Source organism: Maniola hyperantus, chromosome 1 (assembly GCF_902806685.2).
Source record: "Maniola hyperantus chromosome 1, iAphHyp1.2, whole genome shotgun sequence".
Classification (NCBI taxonomy): domain Eukaryota; kingdom Metazoa; phylum Arthropoda; class Insecta; order Lepidoptera; family Nymphalidae; genus Maniola; species Maniola hyperantus.
Window position 1 is genome coordinate 15,422,151 of NC_048536.1, and position 14,773 is coordinate 15,436,923.

General features: G+C 40.1%; 5 protein-coding genes across 5 annotated transcripts; 3 read left to right on the forward strand and 2 right to left on the reverse strand.

Moving 5' to 3' along the window:
* The first annotated feature begins 1,685 nt into the window (after positions 1 to 1,685).
* On the forward strand, positions 1,686 to 3,494 carry LOC117982731 (larval/pupal rigid cuticle protein 66-like). Its single transcript, XM_034969107.2, has 2 exons — positions 1,686 to 1,734; positions 2,365 to 3,494. The coding sequence occupies exons 1-2, from the start codon at positions 1,723 to 1,725 to the stop codon at positions 2,878 to 2,880; spliced, it is 528 nt and encodes a 175-aa protein (XP_034824998.1). The 5' UTR covers positions 1,686 to 1,722; the 3' UTR covers positions 2,881 to 3,494.
* Positions 3,495 to 4,062: 568 nt separating this feature from the next.
* LOC117997123 (larval/pupal rigid cuticle protein 66-like) lies at positions 4,063 to 5,062 on the forward strand. Its single transcript, XM_034985301.2, has 2 exons — positions 4,063 to 4,238; positions 4,583 to 5,062. The coding sequence occupies exons 1-2, from the start codon at positions 4,227 to 4,229 to the stop codon at positions 4,961 to 4,963; spliced, it is 393 nt and encodes a 130-aa protein (XP_034841192.1). The 5' UTR covers positions 4,063 to 4,226; the 3' UTR covers positions 4,964 to 5,062.
* Positions 5,063 to 5,767: 705 nt separating this feature from the next.
* On the forward strand, positions 5,768 to 7,418 carry LOC117982718 (cuticle protein 18.6-like). Its single transcript, XM_034969096.2, has 2 exons — positions 5,768 to 5,872; positions 6,682 to 7,418. Exons 1-2 carry the CDS (start codon positions 5,861 to 5,863, stop codon positions 7,297 to 7,299), a joined length of 630 nt encoding a protein of 209 aa, XP_034824987.1. The 5' UTR covers positions 5,768 to 5,860; the 3' UTR covers positions 7,300 to 7,418.
* A 1,809-nt stretch (positions 7,419 to 9,227) lies between these two features.
* LOC117983040 (larval/pupal rigid cuticle protein 66-like) lies at positions 9,228 to 10,640 on the reverse strand. The gene is made up of 2 exons (XM_034969500.2): positions 10,437 to 10,640; positions 9,228 to 9,877 (listed from the first exon to the last, which is right to left on the reverse strand). Exons 1-2 carry the CDS (start codon positions 10,446 to 10,448, stop codon positions 9,311 to 9,313), a joined length of 579 nt encoding a protein of 192 aa, XP_034825391.1. The 5' UTR covers positions 10,449 to 10,640; the 3' UTR covers positions 9,228 to 9,310.
* Positions 10,641 to 13,417: 2,777 nt separating this feature from the next.
* Positions 13,418 to 14,396, reverse strand: LOC117983033 (larval/pupal rigid cuticle protein 66-like). The gene is made up of 2 exons (XM_034969486.2): positions 14,365 to 14,396; positions 13,418 to 14,065 (listed from the first exon to the last, which is right to left on the reverse strand). The coding sequence occupies exons 1-2, from the start codon at positions 14,374 to 14,376 to the stop codon at positions 13,460 to 13,462; spliced, it is 618 nt and encodes a 205-aa protein (XP_034825377.1). The 5' UTR covers positions 14,377 to 14,396; the 3' UTR covers positions 13,418 to 13,459.
* Positions 14,397 to 14,773: the final 377 nt, after the last annotated feature.

The window sequence follows — 14,773 nt, forward strand, 5'->3', positions numbered from 1 at the left end:
ACTTAGTGGTAGCATTCAATGTATGGCGCAGCGGACCCAACACGCGCAACACTGATTCGGCATTAGGACATTGACCGCTTGGTCGTTCCTTTCTTCCAATTATTCTCCTTTAGTGAAACAGCGATAGACATAGTGCAAGGTGTCACCGACAAGCACGTCTACCGTCTTAGACAACCTCACCTCCATATCATTCAACTAGTTGCACCTTAGGGAAAAAATAGCGATAGACATAGTGCAAAGTGCCACCGACAAGCACGTCTACCGTCTTAGACAACCTCACCTCCATATCATTCAACTATTTTATAATTCCACAGACCTGTTTAAATGAAGACTATGTCCTCTATAAGAACACTTAATGCAAGCACCCATTTCCACCACACGAGCGCTAGACTGCACGCACCTTAGTGCGCGCATGTCCCGCCTCGCCTCTACTCATTATAGTTTCACAGACCTGTTTAATTGAAGACTATGTCTTCCTCCATAAGATCACTTAATGCAAGCACCCATTTCCACAAATATTTCCACCACACGAGCGCTAGGCTGCACGCACCTTAGTGCGCGCATGTCCCGCCTCGCCTCTACTCATTATAGTTTCACAGACCTGTTTAATTGAAGACTATGTCTTCCTCCATAAGAGCACTTAATGCAAGCACCCATTTCCACAAATATTTCCACCACACGAGCGCTAGGCTGCACGCACCTTAGTGCGCGCATGTCCCGCCTCGCCTCTACTCATTATAGGTGTCTACCACTATGGTCCTCGTCAGCGTGTTAGAGTCTACGAACGTTAAGTGCTCGCACTTCCATTACACTCACACACAAGAAGCCATATGGTCGACCACCAGTTAATTGCTCAGCCCTCGCGGACCACCCCTTGCAATGATAAGGGAATTTGTTCTTTCACATAAGTGTTCGAACTGTGGCCCAACGCAGTAGAGAAAACTAATGTCAAGTGTTTGATTTTGATTCTAACTCCCGCGACCGTCTGGTCCGCAGGCTCCAACCGACTAGAGACAGTTTTCCTCGATAGACTACATTGACTGGCGGCCGTATGAAAACCTAAATAAAAACCGAATTTCTCATGCACCGACTAGACTGACTGACTTACATTGATAAAAAAAAAAATTATATACATAATTTTTTTTTTTTTTTTTTTTTTTTTTTTTTTTTTTTTTTTTTTTTTTTTTTTTTTTTTAAGGTCCCTATGTTGTATGTAGGCTATGTTCGTTACAATTTCTACAGTACGCAGCAGAAAGTAATGTACATCGGCCTTTATAAGGAGATAGCAGATATTTTGTAGAGCATTGTCCCAGTCGTTGAGACCGACAAAACGTCATATATGTAGACAGAGAAAACGCTCTACAAAGCCGAAATGTTATTCTAAAGGCCAATGTACATTACTTTCTGCCGCGTACTGTACATGATTTGACCCCAAACTTTCTCTTGATCTGCTACATATAAACTTGGTTAGTACTAAAAATATCAAACAAAATTAACTTTTAATACTTACTTAATAACACCGAGATTATCAGATTACCTGTGGAATCTAGACCCCGAATAGGTTTACTAACAAACGCTCTACTTCCCTCAGATATTCAATACTGATTATGAAATAGGGTATCATTTTCATTTCTTCATATATAAATTGACGGAGATCCATTTCGAATTCACACTTGACATCTGCACAAGAGACAACAAGCATCAATCAAACAAACCTACAAGATGGTCCACCAGGTAATTTGAAAAATATTATCAGTAATTAAAAAACAAAAAATAAAATAAAAAGTTATAAACTTTTGAAAAAACTCAGTAATTATGACGACTCAATGGATTTCCATGTTATTGAAAAATAAAAGTATCAAACTTTGTTTATACATAAATGAAAATTTAATGTTTGAAACAAATACTTAATTATCGATTTTATTACCAAAATAGCATTGAGTTAAACTTTAATAAATATGGATACAAAAATTCTACACCCCATCAAAAGTTGTTATTAAAAATCTATAAGGTTAGCCATTTCACTCTCATTTAAAATCAAAATGCAGTTAATATATTTTGTAGAATCCTTATTCGACTAATAATAAAGACTATAATATTGAAATAACATAAAACTTGTCTGACTTGTTGCAAGCACTTGTACAGCATCACAAAATGGACTCTCAATCTGGCAATTTACAACAGTAAACTTCATTTATTATTTCCAATGGAACGAACTTTAAATTTAAGAAGCGACCACATGGAATATCCAATTACCCCCTGCATCGAAACAAATTTTAAACCTCATAAAATAACACGCATGAACTCCTTGATAAATATATTGTACAGAGACAAATAATAAATGATACAATATTTTGTTTACAGCTGGTTCTTTTATCTGGCCTGGTCATGGCAGCGCAATCCATGGTCCTGCATCCTCCACCTTTGCCGCTTTTTTTGGCACCGTATCCAGAACCTAACTACAGTTTTGCATATGACGTAAACGATCCACACACCGGGGATATTAAGAGTCAGCACGAAAGCAGAAGAGGAGATATCGTGATTGGACAGTACTCGCTAGTTCAACCAGACGGTGTCAAGAGAACTGTTGATTATACAGCTAATGATAACACAGGATTCCTTGCAAACGTCAACAACCAAGTCAGGCCTGTCAGCCAGGAACAATCGAGCAGGCGTTACAAGGTGCCGGAACAATCTACTCGCCCTTCCAACAAAGGCCACGAAGTTCAGTACAACACCGCCAGCACAGCCTCCTACAGCACTCCTCAGGGTTGGCCGGACAACTCACAGAGCGTTACTCCCGCCCCCGTCTCAATCACTAGGACGTCGTCATCGGTCATTCACCCCTCTTACTCAAACGGACATAATCCTTGGATCTAACCAGTTACACTGATACTACGTACTACGACTATAGGCGGACCCGAATCGGCTTTAATTTCACAATTAAATTTGCATTTATTTTCTAAGCAATTCCAGTTTCCCAATTCGATGAATATCGACTGCGGATAAACTAGACCAATCTGTGAATCGCCATCGAACACGTTTTAATGTGTTCATCGAAGTGAGTAGTGCTTGTCAGCGTTGGCACGAGCCATCGCCTTATCGCTTTTTATCATCTCCCTTTGATCGTGATATTACACGTCATAAAGGTTGAAATGTGATGGAATGCCCCCATGCTGTTATTTTTAGCTTAATATTCTTCTTAATAGCACTGTTTACTACTTATATTCTATTAGGATTTGAATATATAGCTATTTTGTTGTAGTTGCTTTGTGTGTTTATTATTACTTTAAATGATAGAATAGTCTAGTATATTCGCAGTCACAAATTGTTGATATTTCTTTATTAAACTTGACGTGTTCATTAAGTTTTTGTTAAATAAAAATTGACACGGACGTTTCACGCATGCCATTCCAATGTGGAAATAGTATATTTATTACAGTGTTTGTTATTTTATATCTATTGTATAAATATATGTGTGCAATTGTAAAATATTTACACCTTTTATTTATGGCAATTTCTCTTTTTATTTTAAGCAATACGATTATTATAGTTTAACTCTTATTTAAAAAAAATATCTATTAAATATCTATAATTTTGATTTACATATATTTTGAAATAGTTTAAAAGACGTCAAGTCATTAAATGTTTATTGTATTTTAGGTATTGTTTTATAATTCAAATCTAGGTCAAATCCTTAGCATTATATAATACTACAATGCAAGTACCGACCTTAATTAATATTTTAAATGTGAAAAAGTGTCTGTCTGTCTGTCTTTTACCTTTCATGACACAGATAGGCTAATTTTAACCCGGAAAATCAAAGAGTTCCTTTTTAAAAACCTTAATTCACGTGGATGCAGTAGCCGGCATCATGTAGTATCACATAAATAAAATCAATTCGGACACTGTTTACTTTGCACATAATAATCATTATGCTCTGGCACTCAAGGCCGAGCTGGCATTAATCAAGCAAGTCTATGAGGCGAAAGCTCCCCGTAAACATGTATTCGATAACATATCGTACCTACAGAGACAATTATTCTTCGAGAGCATCGCCCGAACGGTCTTGACTTTTAGACGTTTCCTGAATTTCTTTTTTATTGAAAACGAGTTAAAGTAGAACTGGATCAAAACTTCGAAGAGTATATAAAGGCAATGGAATATCAACAACAGCATCAGTTACTGAACTCTTCGACGTAGTCACAACACCTCCCTCCTACAAAATGGTTGCGAAGGTAGGTGTCATCAAACAAACTGTCAGATACATTTTTGAATTGCCTTAAATAAGCTTAAACTCAAAGCATTCCAAGACATCACTAAATTGGTACCAGGCTCAGTTCGTACCCACATTTATCTTGATACTTTTTCTAAGATTTTCATCCCAATTTTTAACCTTCGTCGGAATCTTTGCTTTTTTTTAAATACGTTTACCATGTTATTTCTTCACTGTGATTTCCGAAACATCAGATCAAATATCTAAGGAACACTAGCTCAGGGTTTTTTACCAACTCGTCTTTCTATACATTTTAGTTTATTTTATATCGGATACTAATCTATCTTTATCTCTTTTACTTTTCAGTTCGTCGTTCTGTTCGCCGTCATGGCTGTCGCTTGCGCCGACTCCTACAACAGCTTCTCTTACGCCGTAGCTGATCCCTACACTGGAGACTTCAAGCATCAAGTAGAGAGCCGTGCCAACAACAACGTTCTCGGACAATACTCCCTCGTGGAATCTGACGGAACCCGCCGTACTGTGGACTATGCTGCTGGTGCCCAAGGCTTCAACGCCGTTGTACGAAAGGACCCTGCCCTGATCGCTGCTGCCCCAGCTATTTCCTACGCTGCTCCTCTTGCTGGTGCTGCTATTCCCTACGCTGCTGCTGGTTACCCCCTCGGATACGCCGGTGCTTACGGTGCCTACCCCTACAGCTACGGCTACCCCTACGGACGTCTCTACTAGATCTTGACCCCTCATCAGAATTACAGGACCAATAACAACGGTTTCACTCTAGTGTAAGGCCATGTAAATACTGTAGATAATAAAACTAATGTTCCCCGATATAAATCTTTTATTATGACCACCTTTTTTACAGTAGAGCAATAGAAATGTACTGAATCATCAAATATACATCCAATCGAAGTTTTACTAATAAAGCTATCTAGAAGTTAATTACTAACTAGTTCTATTTGAAAAGATGAATACTAGTACCTGATAATGGGTTTATTTTATGAAAACGATTTTATAAAGTCCTTTAACGAAGAAAAGCTTTAAAATTAATTAACTTTCTTAAGATTATGCAAGTTTTAAAAGTGGTTTATAATAATTATTATACCCTTCTCTATTTTTATAAGTAGGCCACTTAATAAAAAATAGGTACTTAACTATAAAAATATGAACTTTTTTGATAATGAAATATTATAGATACCATTAATTCTCTCTTGAAAATGGTTATTATTAAAAAATTGCCTATTACGTGTAACGATTAATTCATTAAATCAAATATTATGCACAAGACAATGAACATGAAGGTCAAATGTTTAGAAACGGATATTGTTACGGCAAGGAAGTTAATATGGTACAGTTTCCTTTGAACATTAACAGCCGTTTTGTTTCGAACTTGTTCCTTTGGCGTTGGCCGGTACTACAGCTGGCCGGCAAAGTTCCGCATAGCGAATAACTGTTGACCAACGAAATTGAACTCTGAAAAGCGTTCACTTCGAGTGACCTAGAAGGCATACCTGTCATTTATTTCCTATTAACAGCGCCGAATGATTGTACAGGAGTTGTATAAAAGCCCTTTGGTCGCCAGGAGTTATCATTCACAGTTCACTGTGCAGCAAAAACAAACGTTTCAAAATGTCAGCTAAGGTAATAATAGTGCCTAACATTCAGCTCGATTTCGATTCAATGGGACACTGCCCTTTAGCAAGAAAATCATTAAAACTGATAATTTAGTAGTGTTAACAACATTGACTATAATTTGTGTTTGCTAATACGTTTAAAGTGGATACAATGTATCGAAATTAGTTTATGATATCGTGATTTTAGTGGTTATTAAAGCCGAGCTTTATTACTAAGTTGTAAAAGTTTGGTGCTTTACTTTGTGTGCTTCTATGTGTGATACGTGCTAAATACAGCAAGCTGTAGAAATGACAGCCCTTTTTAAAAAAAAGGTCAAAAAAACGGGCCGAATTGAGAACCACCTCCTTTTTGGAAGTCGGTTAAAAATTAGACTAGGTTTAAATTCTTAGGCACAAGGCACACCGACTGAGCCGAGGCATCTTTTTGACAAGCCTGAGGCGAGGTGACTTTCTGATATCAATTCAAATTAAGCGGCATAGCGGTGGCGCCGCGCGGCAATCCTAGGCGAGCCCAAGCCACATGAGTAGACATTACTCTGTACCCAAGCTCAGCGTCCGTGCTCTCTGTTTTGTTTTCAGTATACCAATATCAACGGTATCTATGTCAAAGGACATTAAGCTGACTTTACACATAGATGGAATGGAGTGGAGTCGAGGTTTCACTCCATTCCGCCTTTGTTTACTGACCTTTAGTGTTCTTGTTCAATGACTTTAGTACCAAGCAACGGTATCTATGTACTACCAAAGTTCACCTGAGCATTATTTTGTGTGAACTATTAATTTTCATTTATTTTTATTACATTTTTTTCGTTGCAGTTCGTCGTTCTCGCATGCTTGGTAGCGGCTGCGCACAGCAGCGGTCTCCATGGCGGTGACTACACAAGCTTCTCGTACGGAGTAGCTGACCCCCACACCGGTGACGTCAAGAGCCAACACGAGACCCGCGTCGGCGGCAACGTCGTCGGCCAATACTCGCTGTTGGAGTCTGACGGCACCCGCCGTACTGTCGACTACGCAGCTAATGACCATACTGGATTCAACGCGGTTGTACGCAAAGACCCGGCTTTGATCGGACACGTTGCTCCCGTTGTTGCTGCTCCCATCGCACACGCTGCGCCAGTCGTTGCTGCCGCTCCGCTCGCGTACGCCGCTCGTGTCGCTCCCGTTGTGCACGCTGCCCCCGCCGTAGCTTACGCTGCCGGTCCTTCCGTGTCCTACTCCGCGTCTTCATCCTCCGTTGCTCACGGAGGTTATGGAGCCCACGGTGGCATAGCTGCTCCCGTAGCTTTAGGCTATGGAGGTATTGCTGCCGCTCCCTTAGGTTTAGGCCATGGTGGTCTCGCCGCAGCTCCCCTCGGTCTGGGCCATGGTGCTCTCGCCGGTCCCTGGGCTGGTGGTTTAGGTTACGGAGCGCATGGTCTCGGACACTACTAAACGAACAACCTCTCTATTAGGAATTTATTTATGTACCTACGTAATTATTGTTAATTATGTCGATGGTTATGAATGTTGAATGGTGAACTTGCTGTGATCAAATAAAAAAATGTATAATATTTACTGTATTTTATTGCAAACGTCACAAAAATACTACGGTATTATTTTATTTATGAAAAAAAGTTCTCATGAAAGATACAAATTAATAACACACCCCTTTTCACACGGCGTCCAGTTTTTTGCAGGATCCCGTTTGATGGCGAATGTGTTTATATGCTAGCATCCCGCATGCGGGATCCTGCAAAAAAACCGGTCCGGTCGAATTGAGCCATTCGGTTTTGTCACTAGAAACTGGATCCGTAGTCCAGTAAAAATTGAATTGTTTGTGGTGGCGTGCGGTGCGGTTGTAGAAAAAGGAGGGTGTAATGAGATCAAACAACTCTTCAGAGCAGTTTTATTTACACTTATCGAAGCCTCGAGTTGGGTTAAAAATAAGTCGTTGAACTAATGAGGACAGAATCGCGAACAAAACGAGTCTCGTCAGAAAAACTAGTAAGTAGGTAGGTATCCTGTTTTATAGCATTCGTATCGTGTGACCTTGAAACTCAAAATATGTTTTATACGCAAGTTGACGTTAAATATATTCGCTAAAAACTAGTTAACAAGTTTTTTTTTTTTTTTGTTTTTTTTTTATTTATTCAGATACAAGTTAGACCTTGACTGCAATCTCACCTGGTGGTAAGTGATGATGCAGTCTAAGATGATAGCGGGCTAACCTGGAAGGGGTATGGCAGTTTTTATTAAACCCATAACCCCTTTGGTTTCTACACGGCATCGTACCGGAACGCTAAATCGCTTGGCGGCACGGCTTTGCCGGTAGGGTGGTAACTAGCCACGGCCGAAGCCTCCCACCAGACCAGACTCAGAAATTTAGAAATTATAAAATTCCAAACCCCTGCCAGGAATCGAACCCGGGACCTCCCACTATTAAGACCACAGCGCTCACCACTGTGCCAGGGAGGTCGTCATGAATGTTGTTGACATGAATTCTTGTATTTTTCTACAAAAATAAACCAATGCAGACGCTTGGAAAGAGTACCTACTATGGATGCTATAATATTCTTACGTCAGATGGAGACTGTAGCTTAGGCACGACTACATAAAGTTTTGGACAAAAATAATAATAAACCGACAGACAGACAATCAACGAAGTGATCCTATAAGGGGGTTTTTTTCTTTTGAGATACAGAACCCTAAAAAGCACTACTGCAGCGCCCCCCTGGTAGCCTATAAACCTTAAAACATGTCTAAGAGCCTTGCTTGAGGTAATACGAATGTATGCAAAAATCTTATCAAAATCAACCCAGTAGTTTCTCAGGAAAATGATACGAGCAAGGGATGATTTATTACACAAACTGTTTCACATAAAATGTTCGTAATGTTTTGAATCCTTGCCTCGTCCGCGCCTCGTACGTGGCACGGCCCGCGCCCGCCACGTGTTGATGTAAATCATTCTTAATATAGTAAAACCAGCCTTAATAGCGGTATCCATAATCCATCATTTTCAGTCATTTGTCAATTAGGTTATTTATATAATTAGTAAACTATAGAGACCGTTGGGTGTGATATTAATAATTAATATTAATCACTTATCACTACCACTTTATGATAGTGTTAACACATGTTGAAAGTGATCTGTAGTCACGGAATAATTTGACATAATAAAAGTACTCGACATCAAAATAGCAAGACTAAATTAGTTTAATTTCAACGATTATTATGAGCATATTTTATTATCTAGGAACTATTCTATCTAGGTCTTCCACGATCTTTTAAAACTAGTTCCTAAACATTATTGATTTTTTGTAGCAGTTTTGAATTCACATAATAATGGGATTAATATGGCAGTAAAACAGAATGTATTTAAATAATATTCGATTTAATTCTCTTTCGCAGGGGTTTCATATTTACAAACAAATCACAGCACTTCGAAGAACTCCTACCTAATAAATTACCAGCCAAGACGAGCAATACCGTGGGCACCGTAGCCACCGTAGCCGATAGCGCCACCGAGGGGAGCGGCGACGACTCCGGAGGCGAGCGGAGCGGAGTAAGAGTTGTAGGCTAGAGGAGAGGCGGCGTAGGAGTTGTAGGCAAGGGGAGCGGCAGCAGCACCGTAGGCTACGGGCGCTACGCCGGCGGCGTATCCCCAGGAAGCGGCGGGAGCAGCGGAGTATCCCCAAGCGGGAGCGGCGGCAACACGTGCAGCAACAACGCCGGGAGCGGAGACAACAGCGGGAGCGGAGACAACAGCGGGAGCGGCGATCACAGCTGGGTCTTTACGGACAACAGCGTTGAAACCGTTGTGTGCATCAGCAGCATAGTCCACAGTACGGCGGGTGCCGTCGGATTCCAGCAGGGAGTATTGGCCAACAACGTTGTTACCAACGCGGTTCTCGGTCTGGCTCTTGACGTCGCCGGTGTAGGGGTCTGATACTCCGTAAGAGAAGCTGCTGCTGCTGTGGCCACTGAGGCCGCTGCCGTGAGCGACTGCTACGAAGAGAGCGAGGACTACGAACTGTAATAAAAAATATTCAACCATTAAAATATTGGCAGGCATCTAAATATATAAAATGAAAAGTTGACTGACTGACTGACTGACTGAGCTATCAACATCCAGCTCAAACTACTGGACGGATCGGGCTGAAATTTGGCATGCAGAATGCAGATAGCTATTATAACGTAGGCATCCGCTAAGAAAGGATTTTTAAAATTCAACCCCTTAAGGGGGTGAAATAGAGGTTTGAAATTTGAGTAGTCCGCGCGGACGAAGTCGCGAGCATAAGCTAGTTTTAACAGTTTTTAAGATGAAATAGATTTCTCGTGACTCTAACTATTGCGAGTGCTATTTGAATACCATCTCTGTTTATTTATGTCTGACAGATCGTACGTATTTTGTTACGAATAATGACCACATCAAAAATATTCATTCGTGTATAAAGTGGTTCTGGACTAGTTGTGGTATGTGGATTACTCTTCTACGATTTTACTTTTAACGATCAATTAAATGCATGAAATCTTTCTTCAGACAGATTTTAAATAAAATCAATAAATTAACCAATAATGTGATTTATTACCTTAGATGCCATTGTTGATGTGTTTTCGTCGGGTTCTGACTGTGACTGATTTTAGAGCACAGGTTTACACTATTTATATCGGCTGAAGTTTGGGAACAGTCAGGAAGTAAACTCGTATTGTTTTTAAACTTACTTATATGCCAAATGAACTTAATGAAGTGAATGTATACAGCATACAAGTTTGGGTGGTCGGATAGGTGCGAATACTTGGATAATTTATTTAATAATCTTAATAAAAATTGTGCAAATTTGTTAAGTTAGGTAGTCTATCGTTAGGTAAGTACGTTAAAAATAATGCTAAATTGGTTTTTTGTATTTGTTTTTATATATATATTATATTCAGGCCATTCAAACGGTGGGCTGATAAGATAATACAAACTGCAGGGAAGAACTGGTTGTATCTGGGCAAGGACAGGGAGAAGTGGAAGAGGTTGGAGGAGGCCTTTACCCGCAATGGGGCTCATGTTCCATAAATTAATACAAAAATTAGCGTTCACTTACTAACCATACTAATCTAGGAAAAAAAGTAAAATTGTACTAACTAAACTAATCTACTATGTAACTAACTAACGAACACGAGAATAAATAGCTTTTTTATTTATTTATTTATTTGTTTTTTAATAAAATAAACAGTTTTTTTACATTTTTGAAATTAAGTAGGAATAAGTCCCGCAAATTGCTAATATGCGTGGCCGCCATTTTAGTGACGTCAGCACTAGACTGATGTTTAGAGCTGATGGAATATTTTTACTTAAATATACGTCAAATGACGTCAAAATGAGGTCATTTCGCTGTTAATGAGACATGGTTCCAGCGCAATATTAATTGGAGGGACTTATATGTCAATTTAGTTAAAATTAGAAAAAAAGTAGAGTTATGGTAGATTGTTATAGACTCTGACTTACTGACTGACTGACTGACTAACTGGCTGACTGACTGATCTATCAACGCACAGCTCAAACTAATGGGCGGATCGGGCATAACTTTGGCATGCAGATAGCTATCATGACGCAGACATCCGCTAGGAAAGGATTTTTGTAAATTCGACCCCTAAGAAAGTAAAATATAGGTTTGAAATTTGTATAATCCACGCGGATGAAGTCGCAGGAATAAGCTAGTTAATAATATAATCCATACTCATATTCAAAATGCGAAAGTACCTTTTCACAGCCCATCCGTTTAACCGATGTTGATCAAGCAGATACAGAGATCAGATATCAGGTACAGAGATGACTAGAAGCAAAGTGGGTTTCACATAAGGTAAAATAATCCAATGTTTACAAACGCTGCGTTGTGCAATTCATGTTGGTTTCAATTACATTAGGGTTGCCGTTAAACTTGACCGTCAGGTCAAGTTTAACGGCAACCCTAATGTAACTTTTAATTTACGGGAAATTATCGTTATCTCGATACAGTGGAGTTTTGCCGTCATTTTAAATAATAGTCAAGATCAGATCAGATCCTACAACCATTGAACCATCGATGCATCGAACCCATAAAGCAAACCACTCACGCTGCAAGCATTTTGTTCACCACGTGACTTATTTTTATGCCATCTAAGCACGAAAGGAAAGTAAAGGTCTGATTAGGACAACCAAAGTTGGTCACTCATCTAATTACCGACTTGGGTCAATGTAGGTTAACCAGCACAATCGGCTGATATACGCTTTCGCAACAAAACCATCAATCATCATCATCATCATCGGTGCTGCGGACCGGGGCCCGGGCCTGCTCCAAAATATTCTTCTGTACCTATATTATTTGCCTCGTTCTCCAACTTCTTATACCAACGCAAGCAACGAAATACGCCACAATACCTTCCACACCGCCCGTATAATATCATCATCATGATCAACCCATCGCTCGCTCACAACAAAGCACGGGTCTCCTCTCAGAATTAGAAGAGTTTGACCACGCTGGCCAAGTGCAGATAAGCAGACTTCACGCACCTTTGCTTTGTTTTTTTTTTTTTTTAATAAAGAATATTAGCCATATTAAATGACTAATATTCCCTTTTCCTCTCCAATTAAGCATCAAGCTTGTGCTAGGAGTAGGTACGACAATAGTGCAACGGGCGGGGTTTGAACCGTCGACCTTTCGGTTTTCAGTCCACTCCTATACCGGTTGAGCTATTGAGGCTCTTTGAGAACATTATAGAAAACTCTCAGGCATGTAGGTTTCCTCACGATGATTTCCTTCACCGTTAAAACAAGTGATATCCGCTAAGCAAGGATTGTTCAAATTTTTCAGTTCAAATTCAACCCCTAAGGGGGTAAAATAGGGGTTTGAAATTTGTGTAGTCCACGCGGACGCAGTTGCGAGCATACGCTAGTTGATTAATGTATCTATATGCTACTCATCCTTGCGTGTAGAATATGGTTTGATCATGATGATGATAATGGTGAATATAGATGGTTAAAACCACCACATTGATGTCAAACTACTTGAGCAACACGTTTTGAGTTTTTAGACCACATCATGTAGACTTTTTTTTTAAAGAATATTAGCCATGTTAAATGACTAATATTCCCCTTTTCTTTCCAACTAAGCATCAAGCTTGGCTAGGAGTAGGTACGACAATAGTGCAACGGGCGGGGTTTGAACCGTCCACCTTTCGGTTTTCAATCCACTCCTTTACAGGTTGAGCTGGTGAGGCTGTAGACTATTTTTGTAATTTACATAACAATATATTATTAGTATAGTAGATTTAACAAGGTATTATAGTCAAACAGTGGAGAAAAATGTTTTAAAATTTGAAACATGATTGAATGCCTCGCTGGAAATGAAAATGTTCTTTCCAATAGTGAAACATGTCAGAAACTAGGCGGTCAGATAGATTTGAAACATAAATAAAAGTAGATAGATATAGGTATTTATAACATTTATTTTAAATATTTATTTACACATAAAATTATGCATCTTCATTGAGGTTCTTTGGATCTTTGAAAGACTTGACTACCTCAAAGTTCGAAATTGCCTATTTTTACTAAAATCACAGCGGTTCAGAAGGATCTGTCAACGAATTACCAGCCAAGACGACCAGCGTATCCGAGACCTTGGGCACCGTAACCAGCACCGTAGCCGAGAGCTTGGGCACCGTAGCCAGCACCGTAGCCAAGAGCTTGAGCACCGTAGCCGACGGCGACGGGAGCAGCGGCATATGAGTTGTAGGCCAAAGGAGCGGCTCCGACGGCTCCGTAGTTAAGGGCAGCACCTCCGTAGTTGAGGGCAGCACCTCCGTAGTTGAGGGAAGATGCTCCGTAAGCGAGGGGAGAGGCGGCAATACCGGCGGAGTAGGCCACGGGGGCGACGACGGCGGCGCGGGCAATAGGAGCGGCGTAAGAGGAGGCGACGACGGGAGCGGCGGCGTAAGCGGCGCCGGCGTGTCCGATGATGGGGTCCTTGCGTACAACAGCGTTGAAACCGTTGTGTGCGTCGGCAGCGTAGTCCACAGTACGGCGGGTGCCGTCGGACTCCAGGAGGGAGTACTGTCCGACCACGTTGTCTCCGACACGGGTCTCTTGCTGGCTCTTCACATCACCGGTGTGGGGGTCTGACACTCCATAAGAGAAGCTGCTATAACCACCACCGGCGTGGGCTGCAGCAATCAAAGCGGCGAGTACTACAAACTGTAAAAGATAAAAAAATATTAGAACTTCGTCCTCGTGGAAACCCCTATTAAAATACTTTTTAGCAGATGATTGTCTACGTCATAATAGCTATCTGCATGCCAAATTTCAGCCCGATCCTTCTAATAGTTTGAGCTGTGCGGTGATAGATCAGTCAGTCGGTCAGTCACCTTTTCCTTTTTTAATACTATTTAGATTACAATTCTTTACTAATTGCTTGCCTATTAATTTCTGCTCTAGTAGCTTAACGACTCTTTGTAATTGTGTAATCGTTTTTATTTTATTGAAATTAAAATTACCTTGGATGCCATTGTAGGTGTGTGAATGTCGACTGTTGAGTACAACTGATTTGGACTACCGATTTGTACTATTTATATAAGTACACAGCTTTAGTTTGGAGATAGGGTAGGAAACAAAACTTGTATCTTAGTGCATTGAATGTAAGAGCAATATTTGTTTACATTCGTCGGACCTTCTGCTACGAGGGTGTTAAGATTGCGACAGAGTACTATTTATAAAGAACTTTTGTAATAGATTTTTTGTTCCAATTAAAAGCTAAGATAGATTATTCTTATTAATTACTTTATGTATCTAGGTTACTTTTTTCGATGCAGGTTTACTCTTGACCAAGTTTTTAGGGAAAGTATTTAAGGATCTAAGTGCTCACCGCATTGTTAACAAACAAAGCCCGTACCATTATATTTTTAT